The sequence below is a fragment of the Seriola dumerili genome, unplaced genomic scaffold (genome assembly GCF_002260705.1).
Source record: "Seriola dumerili isolate Sdu_G_001 unplaced genomic scaffold, Sdu_1.0 BDQW01000121.1, whole genome shotgun sequence".
NCBI lineage: Eukaryota > Metazoa > Chordata > Actinopteri > Carangiformes > Carangidae > Seriola > Seriola dumerili.
This window is the reverse complement of record NW_019174376.1, coordinates 1,265,313-1,287,696: the sequence shown is the minus strand read 5'-3', so window position 1 is coordinate 1,287,696 and position 22,384 is coordinate 1,265,313. Positions and strand designations below refer to the sequence as shown.

Here is a 22,384-nt window from a genome sequence, read left to right as displayed (position 1 = left end):
TGTCAGGGTACAGCTTAGTTTCCAAGAAGGGATGGCATGAAGCTGCTCGGGGTATGACCTGTTTCTTGGGAAATGGAAGAAAAGACAGTTGGTGGGTGCTCACAGTACAACTATTTTCTCAAGAGATCAGTAGAGAGCTGCAGCACATTGGTAAGTCCTCCTGGGCAGGGAGCAGGGAATTGTGAGAGTGCTTAGGGCATAGCCATTCCTCAAGCGTCGGGAAGATGAAGAGGTGCTCAGAGCATTGATAGTCTTTGATGTTGTGGGAATGGGAGGGTAGGAGGGTACTTAGCCCGACCTTGCGGAAGGGAAGAAATAAATATATATAATGTGGAAACCACATTATATACACGGACTCTGTCCACCCCACAAAACAGTGGCAAGCAGTTCAAGCAACTTAGATATGACTGCAAATTTAGATGCGATGACATTTTAGTGGAAATTAAGCACTGAATAATGTTAAAACGTGCATCACTACTGGTTACATTTTTTTGTATTACTGGAATATAATTTCTGGGAATGTTAACTGTAAACAGGTTGTTCTATTAATATCACGATCCAAATCGGAACACCCACCAGAGAAATTCAAAAAGATAGGCCTCATAACTGCCATAGTCACCTTTTCCCTAACTTCCAGTTCACCGTCTGCTGTACATCACTATGACTTGACACATGGAAATGTGTTATCTCATGCATGCGAAGGGGAGATAGTGCTAAATACTAATTAACAGAGCAGGAACTTTGAATGTGCAGAAGGAATTCAATCCAAGAGTAAAATGCAGCAGTTTTTCTTTTTAATAACTTATATCCAGCCTGGGAATAAGCCATTTTATTTCCAACCAACCAAGATCCCTCAATTTCATATCCTCACCCTCACCTCTTTTGCCTCTAATATTTTTCTTTTGCCCTCTACAATATCACCACACCTCATTTCAGTCTCCTTACTACCACCTTCTCCTCTCCATGTCTTATTGGCCCCCAGTTCCACGATTTGACTTTCACTGCACATATATAGACTTTCTTCACCACCTACAAATCTCCCTCAACATCACCTTCCCCGAACTTCCAGAGACACCAGCAAGACCATAGCTGGAAACTGTACCAGATGCTTATCAATATCTTAACCACACCAAAACCATATCTTAGATGTAATCATCTTTATGCTAACGTAAAGAATGTTCACCCTGTATACCACCTCAAACCTCCTGGCCACCTGTCTTTTCCTCATTGTTGAGTTTTGAAGATGGAAAAGTTATCACAGGTATAGGAATTTTTGTAAGTAAAATAATAATATGAATCATATTCATTTTCTACATAGACAATGGCACATGACTGACTGGTGGAGCATAGATGAGCAATCAACCGAATTCTCCCGGCTGAATCAAACCCATTAGCACCTTTAGCAGCTTAAATCAGATTTTACTGTCAGATCTTGGGTCTTTTTTTCTTTTTCTTTTTTGCTGAATTTGGTGTTTCGTTCCCACGTCTGCACCGTATTTTGAATTTGCTTTAGTTGTGATTCACAACTGATTGGCCTCCTCTCTATAGCAACAGAGGTATATATGATAATTATAATAATAATAATATAATATAATATACTTAGTATATAATATATATATATATATATTATAATAGTTAGCAGCTTATTGTGAGAAGTTCAGATGAGAAGCTTGATACCAATCTCGCTCTGTTTCTTGCCTGGGAGCAGTGACTTTCTGGAGTCTCCGCTGGTTGCCTGGGAACTGCTCCCGGCCAAGAAATAGTCCGTCAAATGAACCCCTATAAAATGGTAAATTATTGTTTTTGCTGTTCTTTTTTTGTAGGGATTAAACAAATGAGAAATAAAGTGTTAATTACTGAGTGTTACTGAGTCACTGGTAATTGGATTTTGTGTGTCAGGTTAGCTGTCTCCCCATTCCCAGCCTCCATGCTAAGCTAACTGGTTGCTGGCTCCAGCTACATCTTTACTGTACAGACATGAAAGTGATATCAACCTTCTCATCTAACTATTGGCGAGAAAGCAAATAACTGTATTTCACAAAACGTCACACTATTTAAAACTTTAAAATGGAAAATGGGGAAATATTTCTCCCACGTTGCAACTCTGTCAGAGATGTCTTCTCACTTAAATCTTCTTATTTCCTTCCTACCTTTCTCCCTCCGTACCTTTCCATCCTGTCCCCTCCAGACCTCCTCCTCATCAACCCTTCCACCTGCCCTTTCTCTCTCTCTCTCTCTCTCTCTCTCTCTCTGTCTCTGTCTCTGTCTCTGTCTCTCTCTCTCTCTCTCTCTCTCTCTCTCTCTCTCTCTCTCTCTCTCCCTCCTCCCATTATTATCTCTCACCACACCTTACCTCTCCTCCTTTCTCTCTCTCTACTCTGCTCCCATTTCTATTTCGGTGTGCTGGTCGGTCGCTGGTATCCCAGTGGGCCAGTGTACAGCGTAGCCTAAATAGACCTGCTCTACATCTATAACCTTCATCATCTCAACCTTCTGCTCTCACTTCTTTAACTGAGTTAGTAATAGTGCTGTAAGTAGCACACCGTTTGTAATTTAAAACTTGTGTTTGCACCTAAATTAGTGGTTGATGTTAGTTAATATTTCTCTACATCAACAAAGACTAGAAAGACAAGTGTTGAGCTGCTTCACTTTTAGTAATAACTGTAGGTATCAACAAGTAGAAAAAATGGCTTGCAGAAATGCTGATTGAATCTGTTGATTGAGGACAGTTGTGTTTATATCAAATCCCCGATGGGAGTACCCTTTAATTGCTTGTTGTGGCAGTAATGACAGTAGTGGATGGTGGCCAAATGATACATCATACATGGCACCCGTATTTCTCATGGGAGGAGGTTGTTACAGGTTCTTGTGTAAACAGTCCACTCACTTGACTTGTTAATCACAATGTGATTCATAACTATACACACACCAACACCTGCCTCCAAATGCTGATCTGTAACCAGTCGTTTGTTTGCTTGCATCCATTTTATCAGAAAATGTAGACAGAGATAAAAGAGACAAGAAATTAGAGGTGTAACAGAAGAAGGAAAGGAGATAAAATAGAGGAAGGATAGTCAAGAAACATTTTCTTTCCTTGTCAATGCAACAGTGTTAATAGTCCGACTGTACGTATCTTTCCTTTCATTTTCCTCTATTCTACTGTTACCTGAGGCTGGCTCCTCCTGCAGGTGCATTTGTCCGTCTAGCATCATATGTAACATTGTATTTTCCCTGTGTAATATCTGCTGCTACGCTACTATGACTCGTTTTATTCGTCCTGGCTCGCTATGTTCTCATCCCATGATGAGGCCTTTATGAACTTTATGACTTTTTTAACTTCAGAGTTTGGTTGAAACACTCCATCTGCTCTCCTATTTCATCTCCTTGCTTCCTTGTTTTCCTTCATTCACACCCAACTTTTCCCATGTATTTAGTCTAATCTTTTTTTTTTTTTTATCCCTCCCTTGAAATAAAGTCCAGAGTTAGGTCTGCGTGCTTCTACATTTCTTCACATTCTCGTCTTCTATTCTTAACGCCTCTCCTCCTTTCTTCTGTCTGTTTGTCCCTCATCCCACCTCTCCTCCTTGCTGTCGTTCTTTTCCACCCTCCCTCCATCCCTCCCTGATGATCATACTAATCGCGTCCTCCAGTCGCAGCACCACGAGCGCGTTCCCCTCTGACGCAGTCTATTTAATCTCTGTCCCACAAGGGATCTCTCACATGGAGCCGCCGTCTCTTTAATAAGGACAATTTCTCCTGTGCTGCAACTCCACTTCCCCTCCTACTCCAGTCCTCTCCTCTCTGCCCTCCCTTCTCCTCCCTTCCCCTAGTGACTCTGTAAAAGGGGAAGAAGAGGTAGAAAAAAGAGAGAGAATGAAATAGGAGGCAGTGAAGAAGGGAGAGAGAGAGAGAGATGGCTCTCAGAGGACAGATTATAAATGATACACAGCCATTTTGCTCTGTGAGGGAGAAAAACCACATCGGGTGCAGACACACACACACACACACACACCCACAAACACACACACACACACACACACAAATACACACCACTACTCACACAGGTGTTCTTCTGCAAGTGTAGTAGCGGTGACCTTGAGGCAGGCTGAAGCAGTATTGTGGCACAGTGGTCAGTCAGTCACTCTGCATTAGCACTCTATATGCAATATTAAAAAGATTTACTGGGGAAAGGAATGTGCGGCAGTCTAAAGGAGCAGTTCGGCTAAAATCCAGATTTTATTAATAGTTATTGAATGTTTTATTAATTCTTTGTAGATCAATGATAAGTACTAATCAAATGAAAAGGACTCACAGCTAAGGTTTCCACGATGCACACTTGGTAGGCCATGTGTGATTCCCTACACTCCAGCGTAGAGATGCATGTAACAATATATTGCTTAAAGAGCATTACAAATTTCACCTGTTCCATCATGTAAGGACCCATCCTCCAGATTGTTTATACTTATCATCTTTAAAATTGCTTAAAAACATCAGGGCAAATAACCTTTTGAGGGTAATTTACTATAACAACAGAAAGTGCAAGCTTGATAGCTCACTGTAAACGGAAAAGCCCTCCACCCTTGATCAGTGACTTGCTAACAATTTATTATAACTGCAGATTTAGATGCCCTGACATAAAACATGATGCCAAAGTATGCACTGTTGTGAAGTGGTGCTAATTTTTAATGCAGCGTAATGCAAAATGATGAGCAGGTTTAGTGAAAAAATAATAATAATGGCTCGTGAACATTCCCACTGGAACGTGTTGTGGAGTGCAATCACCTCAAATGCTTAGGCTTTCATATCAGGGTTTGATCACTGTCCCTGGAGAAGTACACTGTGGGCCGTTTTCCCAGACAGAGATTAAACGAGGTCTGAAGCAAAATTTATATCAATTAGATGTCCAATGAAATTCAACCGTAGTCCATGTTCGAGAAACTGGCCTTGAATGTACAAATGATCAGGATACTGTACCTGGTTTCATCAGTGGTGGCGCACTACTGCTTAAAAGCCAGTAGACCCCATTAATTTCCCTTATGACAAATATACCAGTTAAATTGGATTGATTGATTTTTATGTGAGAAACAGTTTGCATTAAAAAGGTCGCAGTTATATCAGGAAGATGTCTCTAATATTTTGAGCAAGAAATAAGGTGTATTCAATTTTATTCATCTTGTTTTAGAAGACACCAGTGATATATATACATACAGATAGATACTTGATAATAATTGTTTTATTCGGGCAGTAAAAACTTTACTGTGACTCCCAGCTTGTCTGAGGGATTGTCAGACAGACAATCTATATATACATATATATATATATATATATATGCACACACACACACACACACACACGCAGATGCTGGGCATGGCTGGCAGTGAAGTCAGCTGTCCCAAGAGATGCCTTACTGAATTAAGAGGACAGATGCCAAAAACCAGACTCTATTGGCCTGCTCTCATGAAGCCTGGTGCTGACTCACAACAATATACAGTATGACTGCCTGTGTGAGTGTATACAATAGTGCACAGATTGGTAATACAGTAGACATGACTGAAAAAATAAATGTGGTTGACTTGGTAGATTACAGATATGAAACTGGTTATAAAGCCCAGTGCTTAAAAAGCAGCTTATCTCTTGAGAAACCAGTGTAAAAGAAGCATCTTCCCCAAAGTGCATACCTAAAGATTTGAAATATGGATTGGACAAATCTTTACTATACTTGAATTTCACTTCTTCTGTGATATTTCACATGAAGTTATTCTGTGTTAGATAATCCAGTTAACACCTCACCTGTCGTTCTTATTGTAAAGTCAAGGCATTTGTAATGTGGTTTAATTTTATTATCATCTAATTTTGTTGTATCTGTCATCTTTGACACATGATACACCAAAGGCTTTTTTTCTGCCCTGGATTTGAAATAAATCATGGTGTATCACCAAAGCATTGTTATCAAGGCTAGAAGTTAAATCTCCTTTTTGCACATTTACTTGGTTGACAGTCTTGTTGACTGTCTTACCTATACAGGTGGGGGTAGTGTCTTGCTCAAGGGCACTTGAAGAACAAGGTTGCTGTTGAACCTCTGGCCCACAAAGTTTCATTAAGTGAACGCACAATGCCGGAAACTAACATCTCCAAATGCTTCGCAGTCCCAGGTTGCCGTCATACACTGTATGTACACCCAGTTCTTGTCCTCTCAGATGTCCTGAATGTGAACTGGCTGCTGGAAGCCAGGAGTATAGATAGCGAGCTGACAGGCATGGTGATGCTTTTAGCTGGATATGCAGAGTCCCGGGCTATAACCGGCTTGTTTCTCTCCATGTCAGCTCTTTTCCTGAGTTGACCTCTCTCCTCTCTCTCCTCCTGCTGTGGGGCAGAACAAGGGTGGTACCACTGCTGCCAACGCAAACAGACAGCATTTCCTTCTCAAGGGCACATGAACAGACACAGTCTTGGACCAGGTCCAGCTATGCCTTGCTCAAGGGCACAGAGCAGCTGTCTCTCAACTTTGATTTTATGCGTATTGTAGAGAATAATCATTAACATCCGAACAGCAGGCGAAAAGAGGAACAGAAACTTTTACCTTCTCTGAACTGAACTGAAGCAGAAACTAAGCCTGTTTAGTCTTGCTCAGGGGAATAAGGATACCGCTAGTCACATTTACCAAGGGCACAGATCAAAGCACCAAAATCAGACAGTGCCTATTATGCAAACACATCATTACAGCTTCTACAGTGTACTAATCAACCCCCTCTCTTGTGAGAGTGTTATTCAGCTATTGCAGTTTTATCCAAAATACAGTAGACATATAGACATATAGGCTTTACAGAAATCTTCATGTAGGAATTTTGTACGTAGACTTTGTCCAAACCTTCAGTTGTACAAGAAGTATTCAGGTCCTTTACTGATTATACAGATACCTCAAAACCATATGTAAGTACAGTTCTTGTGTAAATGTACCTACTGGCTTTCCACCACTGCAAACTCTATAATTCTAGATACAGATATTTAGGGATATGTTGGGGCAGATACTTTCCCATGTAAGATTGTTTTTTCCACTTTGTTGTGGTAACTAAATATTAAACCTTTATTCATAACAGTATAACAGTTGAATTTTTGCCAAAGTGTTGAAACAATTAATTGATTAGTCAACGGACAGAAAGTTAATTGTCAATTACAATTTTGATGTTCTAGGAATTATCAATTATCAATAATTTATCAAAGGAAACATCAAAGTAATTGTTGGTTCTTCTCAAATGTGATTTGATTTCTTAAAATCTGCTGCTTTTATCAATTTCGTATCATCGTAAATGGAATATCTTTTGAATCTGGACTCTTGGCTGGACAAAAAAAACCCAAAAAACATCACCTTGAGTTCTGGGAACTTGCCATGGGCATTTTCCTGTTTTTAAAAGAATAAAACTCAACAATCAACAACAGCTTTCAGCCCTTTCCTCTAGTAATAGTCTGTCTTGTAGTAGTCCTAAGCAAATATTCTACTATTACGGTTAGTACTAGCATTGTGGTCTTCTTTACAGTACATAAAATATAACCTTGCCAATAACAAACGACTAGCCTTACATTAGTGGCATGTGGAAAAATCAATTGTGCTGAATACAGTGTAAGTACATGTGTTTCATGTCAGGGATATTAAAGAAGGTGCATGCATCCATTTGTGCACCAGATGGAATTTTTTGGATGGGATTGCATGGGCTCAGTCACATTACAATTCAATCAAAATGTTACTGCATAGCACAGGCAGAGATCAATACTCTTTCAACTCTGCACTGGAATTTCCGCACAGTGTCAGTGTTTGTAAACTGCTATTGGAAAAGTGTCTTGAATTATTAAAAAAGAGTTCTTATATGCTTTAATCCATTAGAATATCTTTGATAGTGATGAATACAGAAGATAAGTTGATGAACTGACCCTGATAATGCTAAATTATTATTATAATTATCAGTAATTATTTAGATCACTTGGTATTTGTATGTTTTTCCTGCAGTTCCAAGCAGACAGACAATGAGGGACACATTAGAGGATGTAGATGTCCCTTACATGTCATGACTATTTCATGACTCTCTGTGGTAGTTTGAATTTTAATAGCTGTCCCTATTGTGTCCGGAGCTTATCTGAGCCCCTGGGCGAAACCAGAGACTGACACCCAGATGGGAGACAGCAGATAGACCACTGTCACTCTCCCTTTCAGCCTCTTGGCCCTGGATGCTCGCCCTTTTCACTCCTAAGGGGGGGGGGGGTTGCTGAATTGTGAGTTTGCAAGCACTGTGTTTGTGTGGAATTGGAAATGTTTATGTGTGTGTATTTGTGTGGTGTGTGGTGTGTGGGGGGGGGCGGACAACACCTCTTAATTGGCATGGTTGGCTAAAACCACAGACTTAGAATTACAGTTAGGATCATTTTCAGTGTAATACAATAAAAACACATTAACCTCTTCTTAGTAAACTGGGAATTTAATAAAATAATTCAGACTACTATTTGTAAGTGGGAATTTACAGTAATTTAATAGCTCTAAATCTAAATACCATTCAAGCTGTCATGCATACAACCGTCTCCATATAACTACACTGACAACCTGGACACACATAAAAGGATTAATAACAGGTGTGTTTCTTGTATGTATGTGTGAAAATGAGAGAAAAAAAAGGTGCAGCTGGGTTGTTAAAGCTACTGGACAGCAACAGCTCTTTATTAATTATCATGGTGTCTATAAAGTAAATAAGAATTCAGTGACATTTCATCAATAGATATGAAGACTGTCTTTAAAGAGGAGATACAGAAATTGGCTGAATCAATGTTTACTTGAAATTTTGCTGAATAAAATAGATGGATAGATGAATGAAACGCTGGTGAACACTGGATGGATGGATAGAGGGATGCATGGGTGGATTGGTTGATTGAATGAATGGTTGAAGAGTCTGGAATTACAGGCTGAAGTTACTGACCCCGTTACACTTTGCCCTTACCACTAAGCACACACACACACACACGCACACACACACACACACACACACACACACACACACACTTCCCCTCGCAAAGAGAAGCTGTAAACAGATGTCTCATTAATGTTTTGTCCACATCTAGGACAGAGTCAGGCCAGCTAACATTACAGTGTTTGAGCCTCACATGGTGGAACAGATACACTAAATGGCTAATAAATCCTCTCAGAGACTCGCATCTTTTCCATTGTTTTTCACTTTTGACCACTTGCAGTAGGTTTAATAAACACATTTTTACACACACACACACACACACACACACACACACACACACACACACACACACACACACACACGCATACAGGTGCACCAGGGGAGTGCGGTTTTGGTCACAATTTGTTTTTTTCTGAGAAGAACAAATTTTTTCATAAGAAATATTTTTGCTACACGTACTGTCTTAGCTAAACTTAGGTGATAAATCATAGCCGATGTAGATTTTTCAAGGCTTTTTCAAATTTTGACAGTCATGTTCTTAAGAAAGCCTTTTTCCACAACATTTTACTTCTTTATTTCTCATACATTCAAAGTGGGTACAAACATTCACTTGGAGTGGGATAGATTCAATAGATGTTGGTGGTCAAAGGTCAAGGTCGCTGTGACCTTTACAAAACATATTTTTGGCTATAACTCAAGAATTCATAAAATAATTATGACAAAATTTCACACAAATGTCTAATAGGATAAAATGATGAAGTGATGATATTTTATAGCCAAAAGGTCAGCTTCACTGTGACATCGTAATATACTGCAAAAACACTTTTCTGGCCTTTATTCAACGCCGTAACTCAGGAAGAGAAGGGGAGCATCTCACAATTTGTGACACTAATCTTGGGTTCCCTCTAATTTGTATAAGCATTATTTACTGTCATGGCTACACCTTTGTGCTCTATCAGAATCAGCTTTATTAAGTGTGTGAACACATACAACTGCTTTTTGCTTCTCTCAATGAACTTACACACTAATACAGTAGACATACAGCAGAACAAGCACAACAACGCTTAACAAAGTCAAGTCAAATCAATTTTATTTATATATCCCTAAATCACAACTCAAAATCAAACTTTTGCCTCAAGGGGCTTTACAATCTGTACAGCGAGTGACATCCTCTATCGCTAGACCCTCGACTTGGATGAGGAACAATTCTGATTAATGGGCAAAATGGAGGAAACCTGGTGAATGTTTTATCTGATCTGGTTGGCGGAAGCATACAACTGCGAGGCTGTAATTCCAGTTTACACTGATGTCCTGCTACCCACAGACTTGTCATTTTTTGAGACAGCTTAAGGAGAAATTGGGAGCACTTGGTTTGACGCAGTGGATCTTCCCACTAATGCAAACACGTCAAAATCAAAGCCACATAAGAGCCAGATCACATAGAGGCGTAATCTTAATACCATTAATCTTTTTCTTTTTTTTTTCCTTTTGTGTCGGCCATATGCACAGACCCACAGGGCTACGATATAACTGGACCTCACCCATGCACAGAATTTTCACACAATAATAACTGTTTCATGAATTTTGAAAAGGACCATATGCACTGAAGCTTTCATCCCACATGAGTCACTATCGGCGTGTGTCTGTTTTTCCCCTCTGTGCTGCTCTTGATGTGCTACTTTTCAGGCCTCCCAAACATTTTTCTAAGAGGTGTAAATTAAACCTTTGGGTATTCAAATTCTCTGATATGAGCAGCATACACCAATCACAGCTATTGGTTTTTTTGTTGTTGTTCTGTAGTTGTAGTGGCCTGTTTTTCTTACATAACATTACATAATCAGCTTTTTCTTCACATTTGAAAATGAAAAAAAAAACAAACAAAAAAAACTGCAAGAGGCATCGTCAAGAGATTGTGTACTTTGGGTCAGAGCATTAATAGCTTTAAAATGAATGTGAGGTCTATTATTCAGACCTGAAGGTTTTTCTTCAGATCTTCATCCAGTTGTCATTATACAAGTTTCCTCCTAACATTTAAGCCAATATATTCTGCACGACAGGATGCTAAGTAATCCTGTGGAGTGAGGTGTGTGTGTGTGTGTGGGTGTGTGTGTGTGTATGTGTGTGTGTGTGTGTGTATGTGTGTGTGTGTGTGTGTATGTGTGTGTGTGTGTGTGTATGTGTGTGTGTGTGTGTGTATGTGTGTGTGTGTGTGTGTATGTGTGTGTGTGTGTGTGTATGTGTTTGGATTTATTTAGTATGTATGTATGTATGTAAGAGAGAGAGAGCTGTGAGCTGTGTTCTCTCACTCCACTCACTCTACCATCTCTCGCATGAGTCAGACTCAGAGCACAGTGCCTGACAGCAACTCACCCACTTGTACAGCTGCCCCCACAGACTCACACATACACACACACACTCACAAACACTCGCACACTATTGCATATTTAATTTTTGGCATTTCGACATACAATTAATTTGGGTTGTTGGGTTATTGTTAAAAACTGCTCTGGCATTTCGGCCTTTTTATAGAAAATACAAATGATGTTGCATCAAAGAATTTGTTCAGATGCAGTGGCTTCTTTGTCTTAATAATGAAAGACCTAAAACGCCAAGGGCTCCATTTTAACAGTCCAAAGCACATGGTCTGAAGCGCATGGCACAAGTGCATTTAGGGCGTGTCCTTTTGCTATTTTAATGGAACAATAAATGGTTGCTACGCCAGGTGCATGGTTCAGAAGGGTTGCCCTTAGTCTCTTAATTAATCATGGGAGTGTTTTGGGTGTAACATGCAATAAACCAATCAGAGTGCCATCTCCCATTGCCTTTAAAAGCCAGTCCTGACACACGCAGCAGCTCTGTGCGCCCTGAGGGGCAAGGAAGCGCTGAGTGAATCAATGCGCTGCGCACAGGTCTACCAAAACGTGACGGCACAAGTCACAACGTTAGACATCTTTTATGTTACATGATGAGAAGTGTGAATAAATCTTCAGTTCGTTATGAAACTGTGGTGGAACAAATTTAGGTGATGAATGGGAAAAGCTGTGGAGGATTTACCAGGTAGTAAGAAGAGAACGCTTCTCTGCAGAGCCTCATCTGTCGTGGATGTCCAAGAGACATCCTTGACGAATGGCAACGTTGTGCAACACACAATATGCCACAAAGAATACTTCGACCTTCTGTGGACTGTATTCTAATCTTCCACTTGACATCTGAGGAGCATTTTCAGCACACTGTGCTTGTGCGAAACAGGCACATAGTGTGCCCACCTATGTATGCGCACATTATTATCTTGACAATGTGCTTTTAAAATAACAGTGAAATAATGCACCATTGACTAAAGACCAGGTTTCTTTTGATCAATTGGACAATCACTTTCACCGGCCTCAAGATGCAGTGCACCAACATTGTGCCTGACCACACCTCGTTTTAAGACCAAAACGCTCATGGGTGCTCAGATGGGTGCAAGTGTATTTGCTAAACAACGTGGGTGCTGGATGGGAAAATGACAACCGCGTTGGTCTGGACCTAGCAAAGACACTTGTGTTGCGCTTTGTGATGCTTTGCACTCTGGCAAATGTGCATCACATTTTGAGCAAATCTTAAAGCAATAGTTCCACATTTCATGAAGTGGGCTTACACGCGTTCTTTGTACTTTTGTATTTCCTTCATGCTGGCTGCTGGCTCTAGCTAATCTCTTTCATAGCTAGAGCCAGCAGCTGGTTGGAAAAAGGTGGAAACTGCTAGCCTGCCACTGTCCAGAGTTAACAAAATTCACCTACGAAAGCATCTAAACCTCAGCAATCACACACTATAACCACTGAATAATGTCTTCTCGGAGCTCTCCGCTGCCGGATAAACGTGAAAATCTGATCCTGTTTTCAGAGTTTGTTACTTGTGGGTGTAGCACAGGACATCTGCCATATTAGACTGATCTATCATGTTGTCTGCACAAGCAGAAAAATACCATAATGGGTTGTACTATGGTGTCGCAAGACCCACAGTCGTATGAAAACAGACACACGCATACATACGGTACATTCACGGTGGGAAAGACATGGTGTCAGAAACTGCTCAGTGTCACTTTCCAGTCCATTACCTTTAAATGGGGCTGGCCATAGGGGAATAAATGATAGACCTGTGTGTGTGTGTGTGTGTGTGCGTGCGAGCATGTTTCCGTGTTCATGTGACCCTGTGACTCCACATGAAGCGAGAGAATGTATTTTCTCAGTTGTTTGTTTACGTACACTACAGTGTGTCTGCTTGCATGTTTGGCCTGCGAGAAAGCGTCTGCTCAATGGTCTGTACATAAAAGTGCAAGATTGCATGTGTGTTGCTACACTGAAGACATGTCACATCATCTCATCCTCGTAGAGAGAGCTTGCCTCCTGCCGTGCCCTCTTGCACTCTCAATCCCGACAGCGTGTGACGCATACAGAAAATCAGTGCACGCAAAACCACATTGTGAGCTGAGCAATGATGCCACCAAACAAGACGAAACTAAGACACACACACACAGTTCTTCAATACAGAGAAACCCTACACATCCGGCCCTAACATGTTTTATTGCGTCTTCGTTCAACAGTGGGTGGACCTGATGTGCCGCTGGGTGTGGCACCCTCACATGAACAATTAGTCTACTTGAGTTATATTACCCACTTTAGTCTAACACTAAAGAAGCTGTTTACATGTAGATTAAATTGCAAGTGTATTTAACGTTAACTCTTGTGCAGTGATTTGGTTTCAGTTTTTTTCCAGACATTTCCCTGCCATCTGATAAATTGAAAATGTCGTAAACATGCACAGACTTCACATGTGCATGATACATTTCTATTCTATCCAGCTTGCTTTAAATACAGCATAAACCTTCGCAATTTACCAAATTGTGCATACTGCAATTAGGTTTTCACCTTCTTACAGTATATCTCTCTCAGGTGTGATTAATCCCTCATATTATTTTTGCGATGCTCTCTACAGTAATCAGTTAGAATTTAGGTTATTATGCTTTGTTTTATGTTTTCTTCTAAAAAACCTTGAAAGCACATGCTTAGAGTGTGGAAATGTATCACCTTGGAAACTGAACTTGAAGTAAATAGTTATCAAACATTGTCAGTAAACTATGAACCATTTCTGACACTGTTTGTACACATATATTACAAGGCAACATAATCACAATCAACTATTTTTAAGAATACAGAGCATTTGACTGGTTTCCAGTAACTATCATTGTACTTACATACAATTCCATGAACAGGACAGGAAGGACAACAAGTAAAAGACTAATGTGAAAGCATCCAGTGCTTTCATCACCTGAACTAGCATCGCAATAATAATGTATGTAATGCTGTAATAGCTTCTAGTTTGTCCTACATAACACACAAGAGCACGCCTCCTATCTATGTCATTGACTGACGCATAAAATTCTACAGTCTTCTTTTAATATCATCCATAGGAGCATCTGCCCTTTTGAGGCTATTTCTACCAGATTCTGCCTTTGTATGCACAGTAACAAACCTCTCCTCTTTTATGGCATAAAATGGTGTCATTATTATAGAGGTCATTCTCAAGGATGCTGTGACACATTTCTCCATCACTCCATCTTCTAATAAGAGCATGATAATTATCCACCTTTTAGCCACTGATGGGTTATTATTCATAGAGTTACTCCACATCCAGCCTACTCTCATTCTCCGTTTCGGTCGCTGTCTCCCTCTTTTCCTCACTCTCTTGTGCTTTGTGAGTCACACTTCAACCCTCTCTGTCTTCTCTCTTCATTCCCCTCTCTCTCTCTCTCTCTCTCTCTCTCTCTCTCTCTCTCTTTAAAATGGTGAAAGCTGAAAAAAATGCATGTTGAAGCTATTGATTCGCTGCAGAAAAAAGCATCAATATTTTGCGTCGTTATAATGCTGATAATGATTGCACAACCCTGTTGCCATGGTGACTTGTTTTGGACAGTGTGGCTCACAGTATTGTGAAGGGGGGGAAAAAAGTTGATGCAGACAGGCAGGAAAAACGTAACAACGAAGGGGACACCGCTGAGGTGAGCGGGGGGGTGGGCCCACCTACCGGCGGGGTTATATGGCTAAGACCCAACAAGACATGTTAGACATGACATAATTTGTTTTTGATAAATGGTGTTTGTTTGCTGCTCTACAATGGCATGCCTATTTTACAAGGACATTTGAAGGTCATCACATCTTTTCATTCTTTGCTGTCTTTTCTTTGTTGGAATGTACCTTTGCACACACATACACATGCATACATGCATGCTCTTGGACACAAAACGCACACTCATATACACACAGAGACACACTTACTTACATATTCACATGTTCTCCAAGGTTCAGAGTCGCGGGTATTTCCACTGAAGGAGTGGGATGCATAGTGTTTCCATGGAGATCTATTTTTAGCCAGTGACAAAAAAGGGCCAACTGTTAAAATATGCCATCATGTTCCCTCTGACTGAAAAAATTACATTTCCTCTCATGCAGAAAGGATGGCATCAAGTTTTTTTTTTTTTTTTTTTTTTTTTCCCTCTCGTCTTTTTGGAAACAGGATGTTAGGTAGGTACTGTTTGTCAAAGCAGATTTGAATCATAGATCCTGCTGCATTTGACAGATCAGTGCATTACTAGCCATAAATTATAGAGTAAGAATGATGAAGACACAGGTTAGAGAAATTCAAAGTTTAATCCTCATCAAGTTTTAAAAAATGTCTGTAAATCTTGGTCATAAATAATACGACTGTGACCTAGTCAATCAGTTTGTCAGCTGACAGCAAAGTAATTGACACCAGTTTTTTATCATCAGTTAAGTTGCATATTAAGAAAAAAGTGCCACATATTTACTGTTCCAGCTTCTCCTTGTGAATAGTTGCTCCCTTTCTCTGTTTAAATAATCATATAATAACCTATAACCTATAACCTATAATAAGTTTCTGCTTGTCACACAATACAAACAATTTTTGATATTTTTTAGAGAAAACAATATATGATAAATCTGTAAAGTTATTGACTGATTGATTGGAAAAAACATCTGTTCCAGCCCAAGTATAATCATTGTATTTTTAATGGTATTGTATTTTATTATAATTAGATTAGTGTTGTCACTATGCCAAACTGCATGGTCATGTTTCTTAGATGCTCTAGAGTGGCTCCTTTCAGAGCCAACTTGTAAGTTAAATTACAGCAGCAGAGGCAGCTTCTCTTCACCCTGAACCCAGAGAACCAAAGAAGCCCATACTGATAATTTATGCTGTAGTAATTTTCACAATGAATACCATAATTATAAGTTTTCCCATGGGCATTAAAAATTGTAACAGTAGCAGTCTAATGCACACAATCAAATATGGCCAGATTTGGTAATTATTAAAATAGGCAGAAAATAAGGGAGAATGGTTTGATGACATCTAACCAAATTCATAAATTTGGTTAAAACACAGGAGGCATTGCTAGTACAGTAAATGGCTTTTGACTCAGTCTGCTGACTCACCAGGATACCCACTGTTTGTAAGGTCCATCAGCTGACGATCTAAAAAGGAGCTTCAATTTAATGCTGATAATAGTGCATCATCTCCCATCTCATTTGTCATTTTTCATAGGTGGACTGAAATTTCCTTTCCAAAAGCCGTTCACCGTTTCAACCTTCATAAGAACAATTACAATGTGCTTTACTAACATAAATTATCCATTATACCAGTAGTTTCACATCTATCCCCATCGATCGATCATATTCTTTTAGTATACAGTAGTTTGCCAGTATATTATTATCTGTTCAGGCTTCACTACTTGGTAATGAGCTCTAGCACAAAGATTCATTTGCAGTCAGCCTTAATCCTTTCTGAGAATGTTGTGACTCATCTGTGTATCGCCAGAGTTTTTCTGCCCTCTCACTGCCTCCTCAAAATCCACTGCCAGAGCAGTTAGGTGGGCTGACAGTATTTAGCCTGCAATATTTCAAAATCTGGCAAATGAATCTTTAGCTGTAAGCAGCACTGCAATCAACGATCCAGGAAGAAATGATAATGTAGCAGAGGATTTTCCAGGAAGCAATGAGTATTTAATGATTAGGGAGATTGATTACAGCATAGCTCACATCTCAAGGGCATTTAAGGAGAATGCAGTTAAAACATTTAACAAGGTTAAATGTCACTCTGAAACAATGCAGCATCTTATACAGTAGTACCTATCACATATATAACTTAGAGTATACAGAATGTAATATTTATTGTGAACTGATCGTTTCCCAGATGCAGAAAAGTGCATTTGCACGCTAGAAAATATGGAGCAGGTGGGATATGCGTTTGTTTTTTTACCACCATAGAAATTTTTTTTGTGGAAGCAGTATTGAATAGAAATATGAGTAAATGTTGTATCTAATGTGCACCTGACCTAGCTAAAAAGATGGAAGGGGTTCGACACAAGCTGAATGTGGATATGTATGAATATGTTCATCTCTGCTTGCTTGTGTGTGTGTGCCTGTGTGTGTGTGTGTGTGTGTGTGAGCATCTGTGTGTGTGTGTCGATAGGTGTGTGTGTGATGCTGTGATGTCAAACTGTGTGTTCCTTGTGTGCTGTCCAAACCATGCGAACCTGTGTGGGTGTGTGTGTGTGTGTCTAACCAACTGGAACTGGCTAAAGCCTGATGATATGAGCTCTAGTTTTACAGTGTGATAGTGCAAGTAACTGCAGGCATGCTTGGCCAGCCTTATCACACACACACACAAACACACACACACAAACCACGTGCAGGCGGTCACGACTCAAAAGACCCACACACATACACACAAACAAACACACATGCACACAGACATGTTTGTGTGTGATGTGAGGCAGGGTGCTGTGGAGATCAATGGAAGACCATGCTAGGTCCTCTCACAGAGACAATTAAAAGAGAATGGATAATGAGGCTATTTATAGCCTGATCTATTTGTAACCAGGGCATTCTCCTACGTAGGAGCTGGAATTGTTCTCTTTTCAGCCTGCCCTCCTTCTGTCCTCTCCTTCTCCCTCTTTGCAACTCCTCCTTCCTTTTTCAAGTGAGTGAAACTGATCTCTTTTCTCTGTTTTCGCCTTTTTTGCAGTTTCTAAGCATTTGTTTTTCACACTGCAACTCTGTCACCGTCTCTCTTCGTTCCTCTTTCTTTGGAGTCAGATGCGGATGGATGATCGGTTATTTTCTGCAGATGTCAATAAGGCATATCACAGTCATATGTGTTGACATGTGAAACAGTGTCATGCAGCAGCAATGTTATCAGGTGCAATCCAGGGCCACTCCTGGGAGACCCAGTGACGCACCATGTGTGACATAATGCTGTGGTAATGTCTGTGGTTGTGAGGGAGCGAGACACAGATAGAGAGAGACGATGAATACACTCTGTGCTCGTGTGTGTGCTCGGCAACCAGATAATGGAACTGCACTGAAAAGCAGCCGTATACGGACCAATAATAAAGCTGGATAGAAATCTTTTATGAATAATTTTAACTGAAGATATATAGCACAAATTCCCATGCCTCCATAGCCTTGTGAAGGTTTGATGTAGATATAGTTTACAGTTCATGGCAGTTTCTGATTCACCGATGTAGCTGTGAAAAATGTTATTTAGTATATATGAACATTTATCATTTTTTTACTTTATAATATATAAGTACAGTAGTTTAGGCAAAATGTACTCAATTTTAAGGTCCATAAATTATATTAACGCATGATATTGAATTTAATGCACCGCATGCATAGAACATGTGTGTTCTGTGATTCAAAATAAAAAAAGTACAACTGCACACAAAACGCTACTCCTTGGTGATAATGCTGTTTGGATAATGAAATTCAAAAGATCTCTTGCAAATGCACTGTATATGATGTAGTTGGTCCTTTTGCCATGTTATTTCAGCTAATGTATAAGAATAATTTTCTGGACAATAGTCTAAAAGTAAATTGTGCCTCGAGCCAGTGTGAAGTTGTTCAGATAAAAAGAGCAAAAGATATTTATGTACAGTATTTCATGGTGTATGAGGAGGTGGATGAGGTCAAAGCACAAGGCCCTCATCTCTTGAGCAGAATTATATAAGGAACACAGAGCCGTGGCCCGCAATGACTCAAACTGGTAATTAGAGATGGTTTGTGTGTGGTATGAGAGTGAGAAAGAGAAGAAGAAAGGCAGAAATAAAAAGGAAAGCAAGAAAAAAGACTGATTACAAAGCTGGCTTTAGATCAGAGATTTTCACAATAAAAGTGTTTTATAAACTGTAAAACGACTGTGGTTCCATTTGCTGTTTCCAACTGAATTTTTGTGTGTAGGGATAAAAATTGTGACTTTCTTGGATCAAATGTAAAAATAAAACAGATGGCTGTTATTGTTAACCATTAATATACACAAAATTAAACTGCACTATATCAGTAAGAATATCCTGCACACTCTGATCACTGTGCAGTGATGTGCAGTACTATCAATAAATCTCTCATTCTTTTTCCCTCTTCTCTGTTCGGTCTTCCTCTCCCAGGTCTTGCAGGTGCCCAGCCTGACCTGGACAAGAGAAAAGAAATATTTGGGAAAAACCTGATACCTCCAAAGAAGCCAAAAACCTTCCTGCAGCTGGTATGGGAGGCTCTGCAGGATGTCACCCTCATCATCCTTGAGCTCGCCGCACTGATCTCCCTCGGCCTTTCCTTCTACCACCCCCCTGGAGAGAGCGGCGGAGGAGAGTGTGAGTAAAGCAGCTCCTGTGACATCACTTCCAGTAAAATTTCTCTCTGTCATTCGTTTCGAGGTCTTGAGACACACACACACACACACACACACACACACACACACACACACACACACACACACACATACACACACACACATACACACAGTTCTCTCTGGTATCTCCACTATTGCAGAGGACAGCAAAGGACTATAATTGCATTGGCCCACTGACATCACTTCCTCTGACATTCAAGGCACTCACTGACACAATTACACCTACATGTGTGCACCCACACATTTTAATTGGTGAGGCAGGTCACACTTTGTTTGTGACCTGCCTCAAGAGGTCAAGTGACTCATCGAGCTTCGGGCTAATTTTTGTATCTGTGTGTGTGTGTGTGTGTGTGTGTGTGTGTGTGTGTGTGTGTGTGTGTGTGTGTGTGTGTGTGTGTGTGTGTGCCTGCATGCATGCACATTATGAATGTGTTAGATGTGCGTATGAAAGGTACCAGGAAGGTTAATGAAGTGTTGAGTAGAGAAATAACCTTGAGCTCCCAGGGCCCATACATCAGCCCTGTGAGCCGTGAAACAGGAAATGAAGACAGAGGCCATAACGAGATGCTGAGTCAGCAACATCACTCATTGCTACCAGCATTATCACAGTAATGGAATTCAGTTACCCTGCCAAAGAGACCAGTCATCATTTTAAAGGGTTTAAACACTCTTATGGAGGTAGAAGTACCAGGTTAGTTAATCAAATGATTTCTGTATTAATTAATTTTATAGTTTGTAGTTATAATTAATGATCAATTGGAATTCCATCAATTAAAATTGGTCCTTTTACCTACATACTTTTCCTGTTTTCTGTACATCTTTTGAGCTGCATCATTTTATGAATGAGCTCTAAGCATCACCAAGACCAAATAAAGCTGAGAAATACCAAAGGAATGATTATGCTAATAACTGCGTCCATCTGCAGATACATAATCAAGCTTCCCTTTAACTTGCGGCAAAAAAAAGGTGCCAATATGCAAGTCTCACATAAACTCCTGCGGATATGAATGGATGTGAATAGCAGAGTGATTCAGAAAGATATGAATGCAAATCATCACTTTATTCTGAAAAACATAAAATAGATGTATGTTTGTGTTACAGCAGAGAGAAAGACATACAACCATAGAGATGTATGGATATTTTTAGATGCGGAGCCCAACTAAAATACCATCTCATTTTTGTGATAATAAAGTTATTTTTATAGACTTAATTTTTTTTGTGACTCATAACAAAATTTGACAGTAAAACATTGCTGATAGTAAGGATGATATATTGACCGATAGTTCTTTTCTTATTTAATATGACAACATTTATGGCAATGATCCCCCAAATTTGGTTGTTTAAGTGACTTGACAGAGATGTGTACTAAGGCGTGATACTTTTATGGCTGACTTTACCGTCTTGAAAATGAGATGAGGTCCTGATGCAATACATTTGACCAGATTTGATAGAAAAACTACATATAAAATTACTGTCAATTTACAGCAATAAGTCTGACTATCTAAGTATAAATTCAACAGTTATAACATCCTGACAGTATATTATAAACTCCCTTTAATGTAATACATAAAAAATATTCTATACTGATATTAGTTTATTATATTGTTCTGATGTGTTGATTCACAAGCACACATCTCTCACTGCTGGTTTACGGTTTTGTCTATAAATAGGTAAAAAAAAAAAGAAAAAAAAAGCTCTGTGGTCCAGAAATAGAAGGTGATAGGATGACTTAATTCTCATTTACATATGAAACGGCTTGGCTACAGTTGAATGAGTAGGCTCTTGATTGTGTCTGTGTCAAACACACAACATGCAACAAAACAAAACTGTGAAAAATACAGTAGACACTGAAACCAACATGGTTTGGCAAAGTATCCAAACCAATTCGTTAAACTGCCTTTGAAGCTTATAGACATTTATTTATTCATTTACATGCCACCTGGTCGTAAGTTTGTCAATCAGCTGCAAATGTTAGTTAGATTACTTTGTGCTTTTTCTGGCTTGAGTGTTTTGTATGCACTTCAGCACCATGGACAGCTACACATATTCTGCATCATTGTGAGTGTCTTTCTATGAGAAAGACAGAACATATTTTGTGCACTCATTTGCATTTGCACCACAGTTGTACAATCAGGACCATGGATAGCTACATAAAATTGAAATGCTTTAAATAATTGACTGCACTATTGTATTTTATTATTTAACTACATACTATAAGAGCTATAGTTCGCTACGTTATTTTTTTCATAGTTGCTTCTTGGAGTCTTTATTGATCATTGTTTTTTTGAACAGTAAAATGTCTTCACTTAACATACCTACAGTATGTCAGTCTGAATATAATTTTGCATAATCTGTAAGGAGTTACACGAGTTCTGAATCTCTAAAACTGAGCTGTCACTCGTCAAAATCAGGAACTCATTTTCCTTGATCAAACATGATCAGAAAATGTTCGGTGGAATAAAATTACTTTTCCTCATAGGACAATGTGAAAAGAACAAACAAATACATTTTTAAAATTTTATTTAAATATGTCTCTCTTTTTTTTAAAACCTATATGAGTACATATGTGTGCATTGATACTGGTAGTTTTCCAGATCAAAGAGAATATTTTTTGTTACTGCATGCAGTGTATCCTATTGGTTGGGTGGATTCCCTCTTTAGTGCACCAGTAAGTCAAAATTGCTCTTAGAGTCTAG

At 39.4% G+C, this 22,384-nt stretch overlaps 1 protein-coding gene across 9 annotated transcripts in view; it reads left to right on the top strand.

Annotated features, from left to right (window-relative positions):
- atp2b2 (ATPase plasma membrane Ca2+ transporting 2) overlaps positions 1-22,384 on the top strand; it is a 130,055-nt gene that overhangs the window by 65,094 nt on the left and 42,577 nt on the right. For all 9 annotated transcript variants that reach the window (XM_022748378.1, XM_022748377.1, XM_022748383.1 and 6 more), the window contains one exon: positions 19,447-19,650. In XM_022748378.1, coding sequence (XP_022604099.1) covers positions 19,447-19,650 — 204 coding nt within the window. The remainder of the gene's footprint in view (positions 1-19,446; positions 19,651-22,384) is intronic.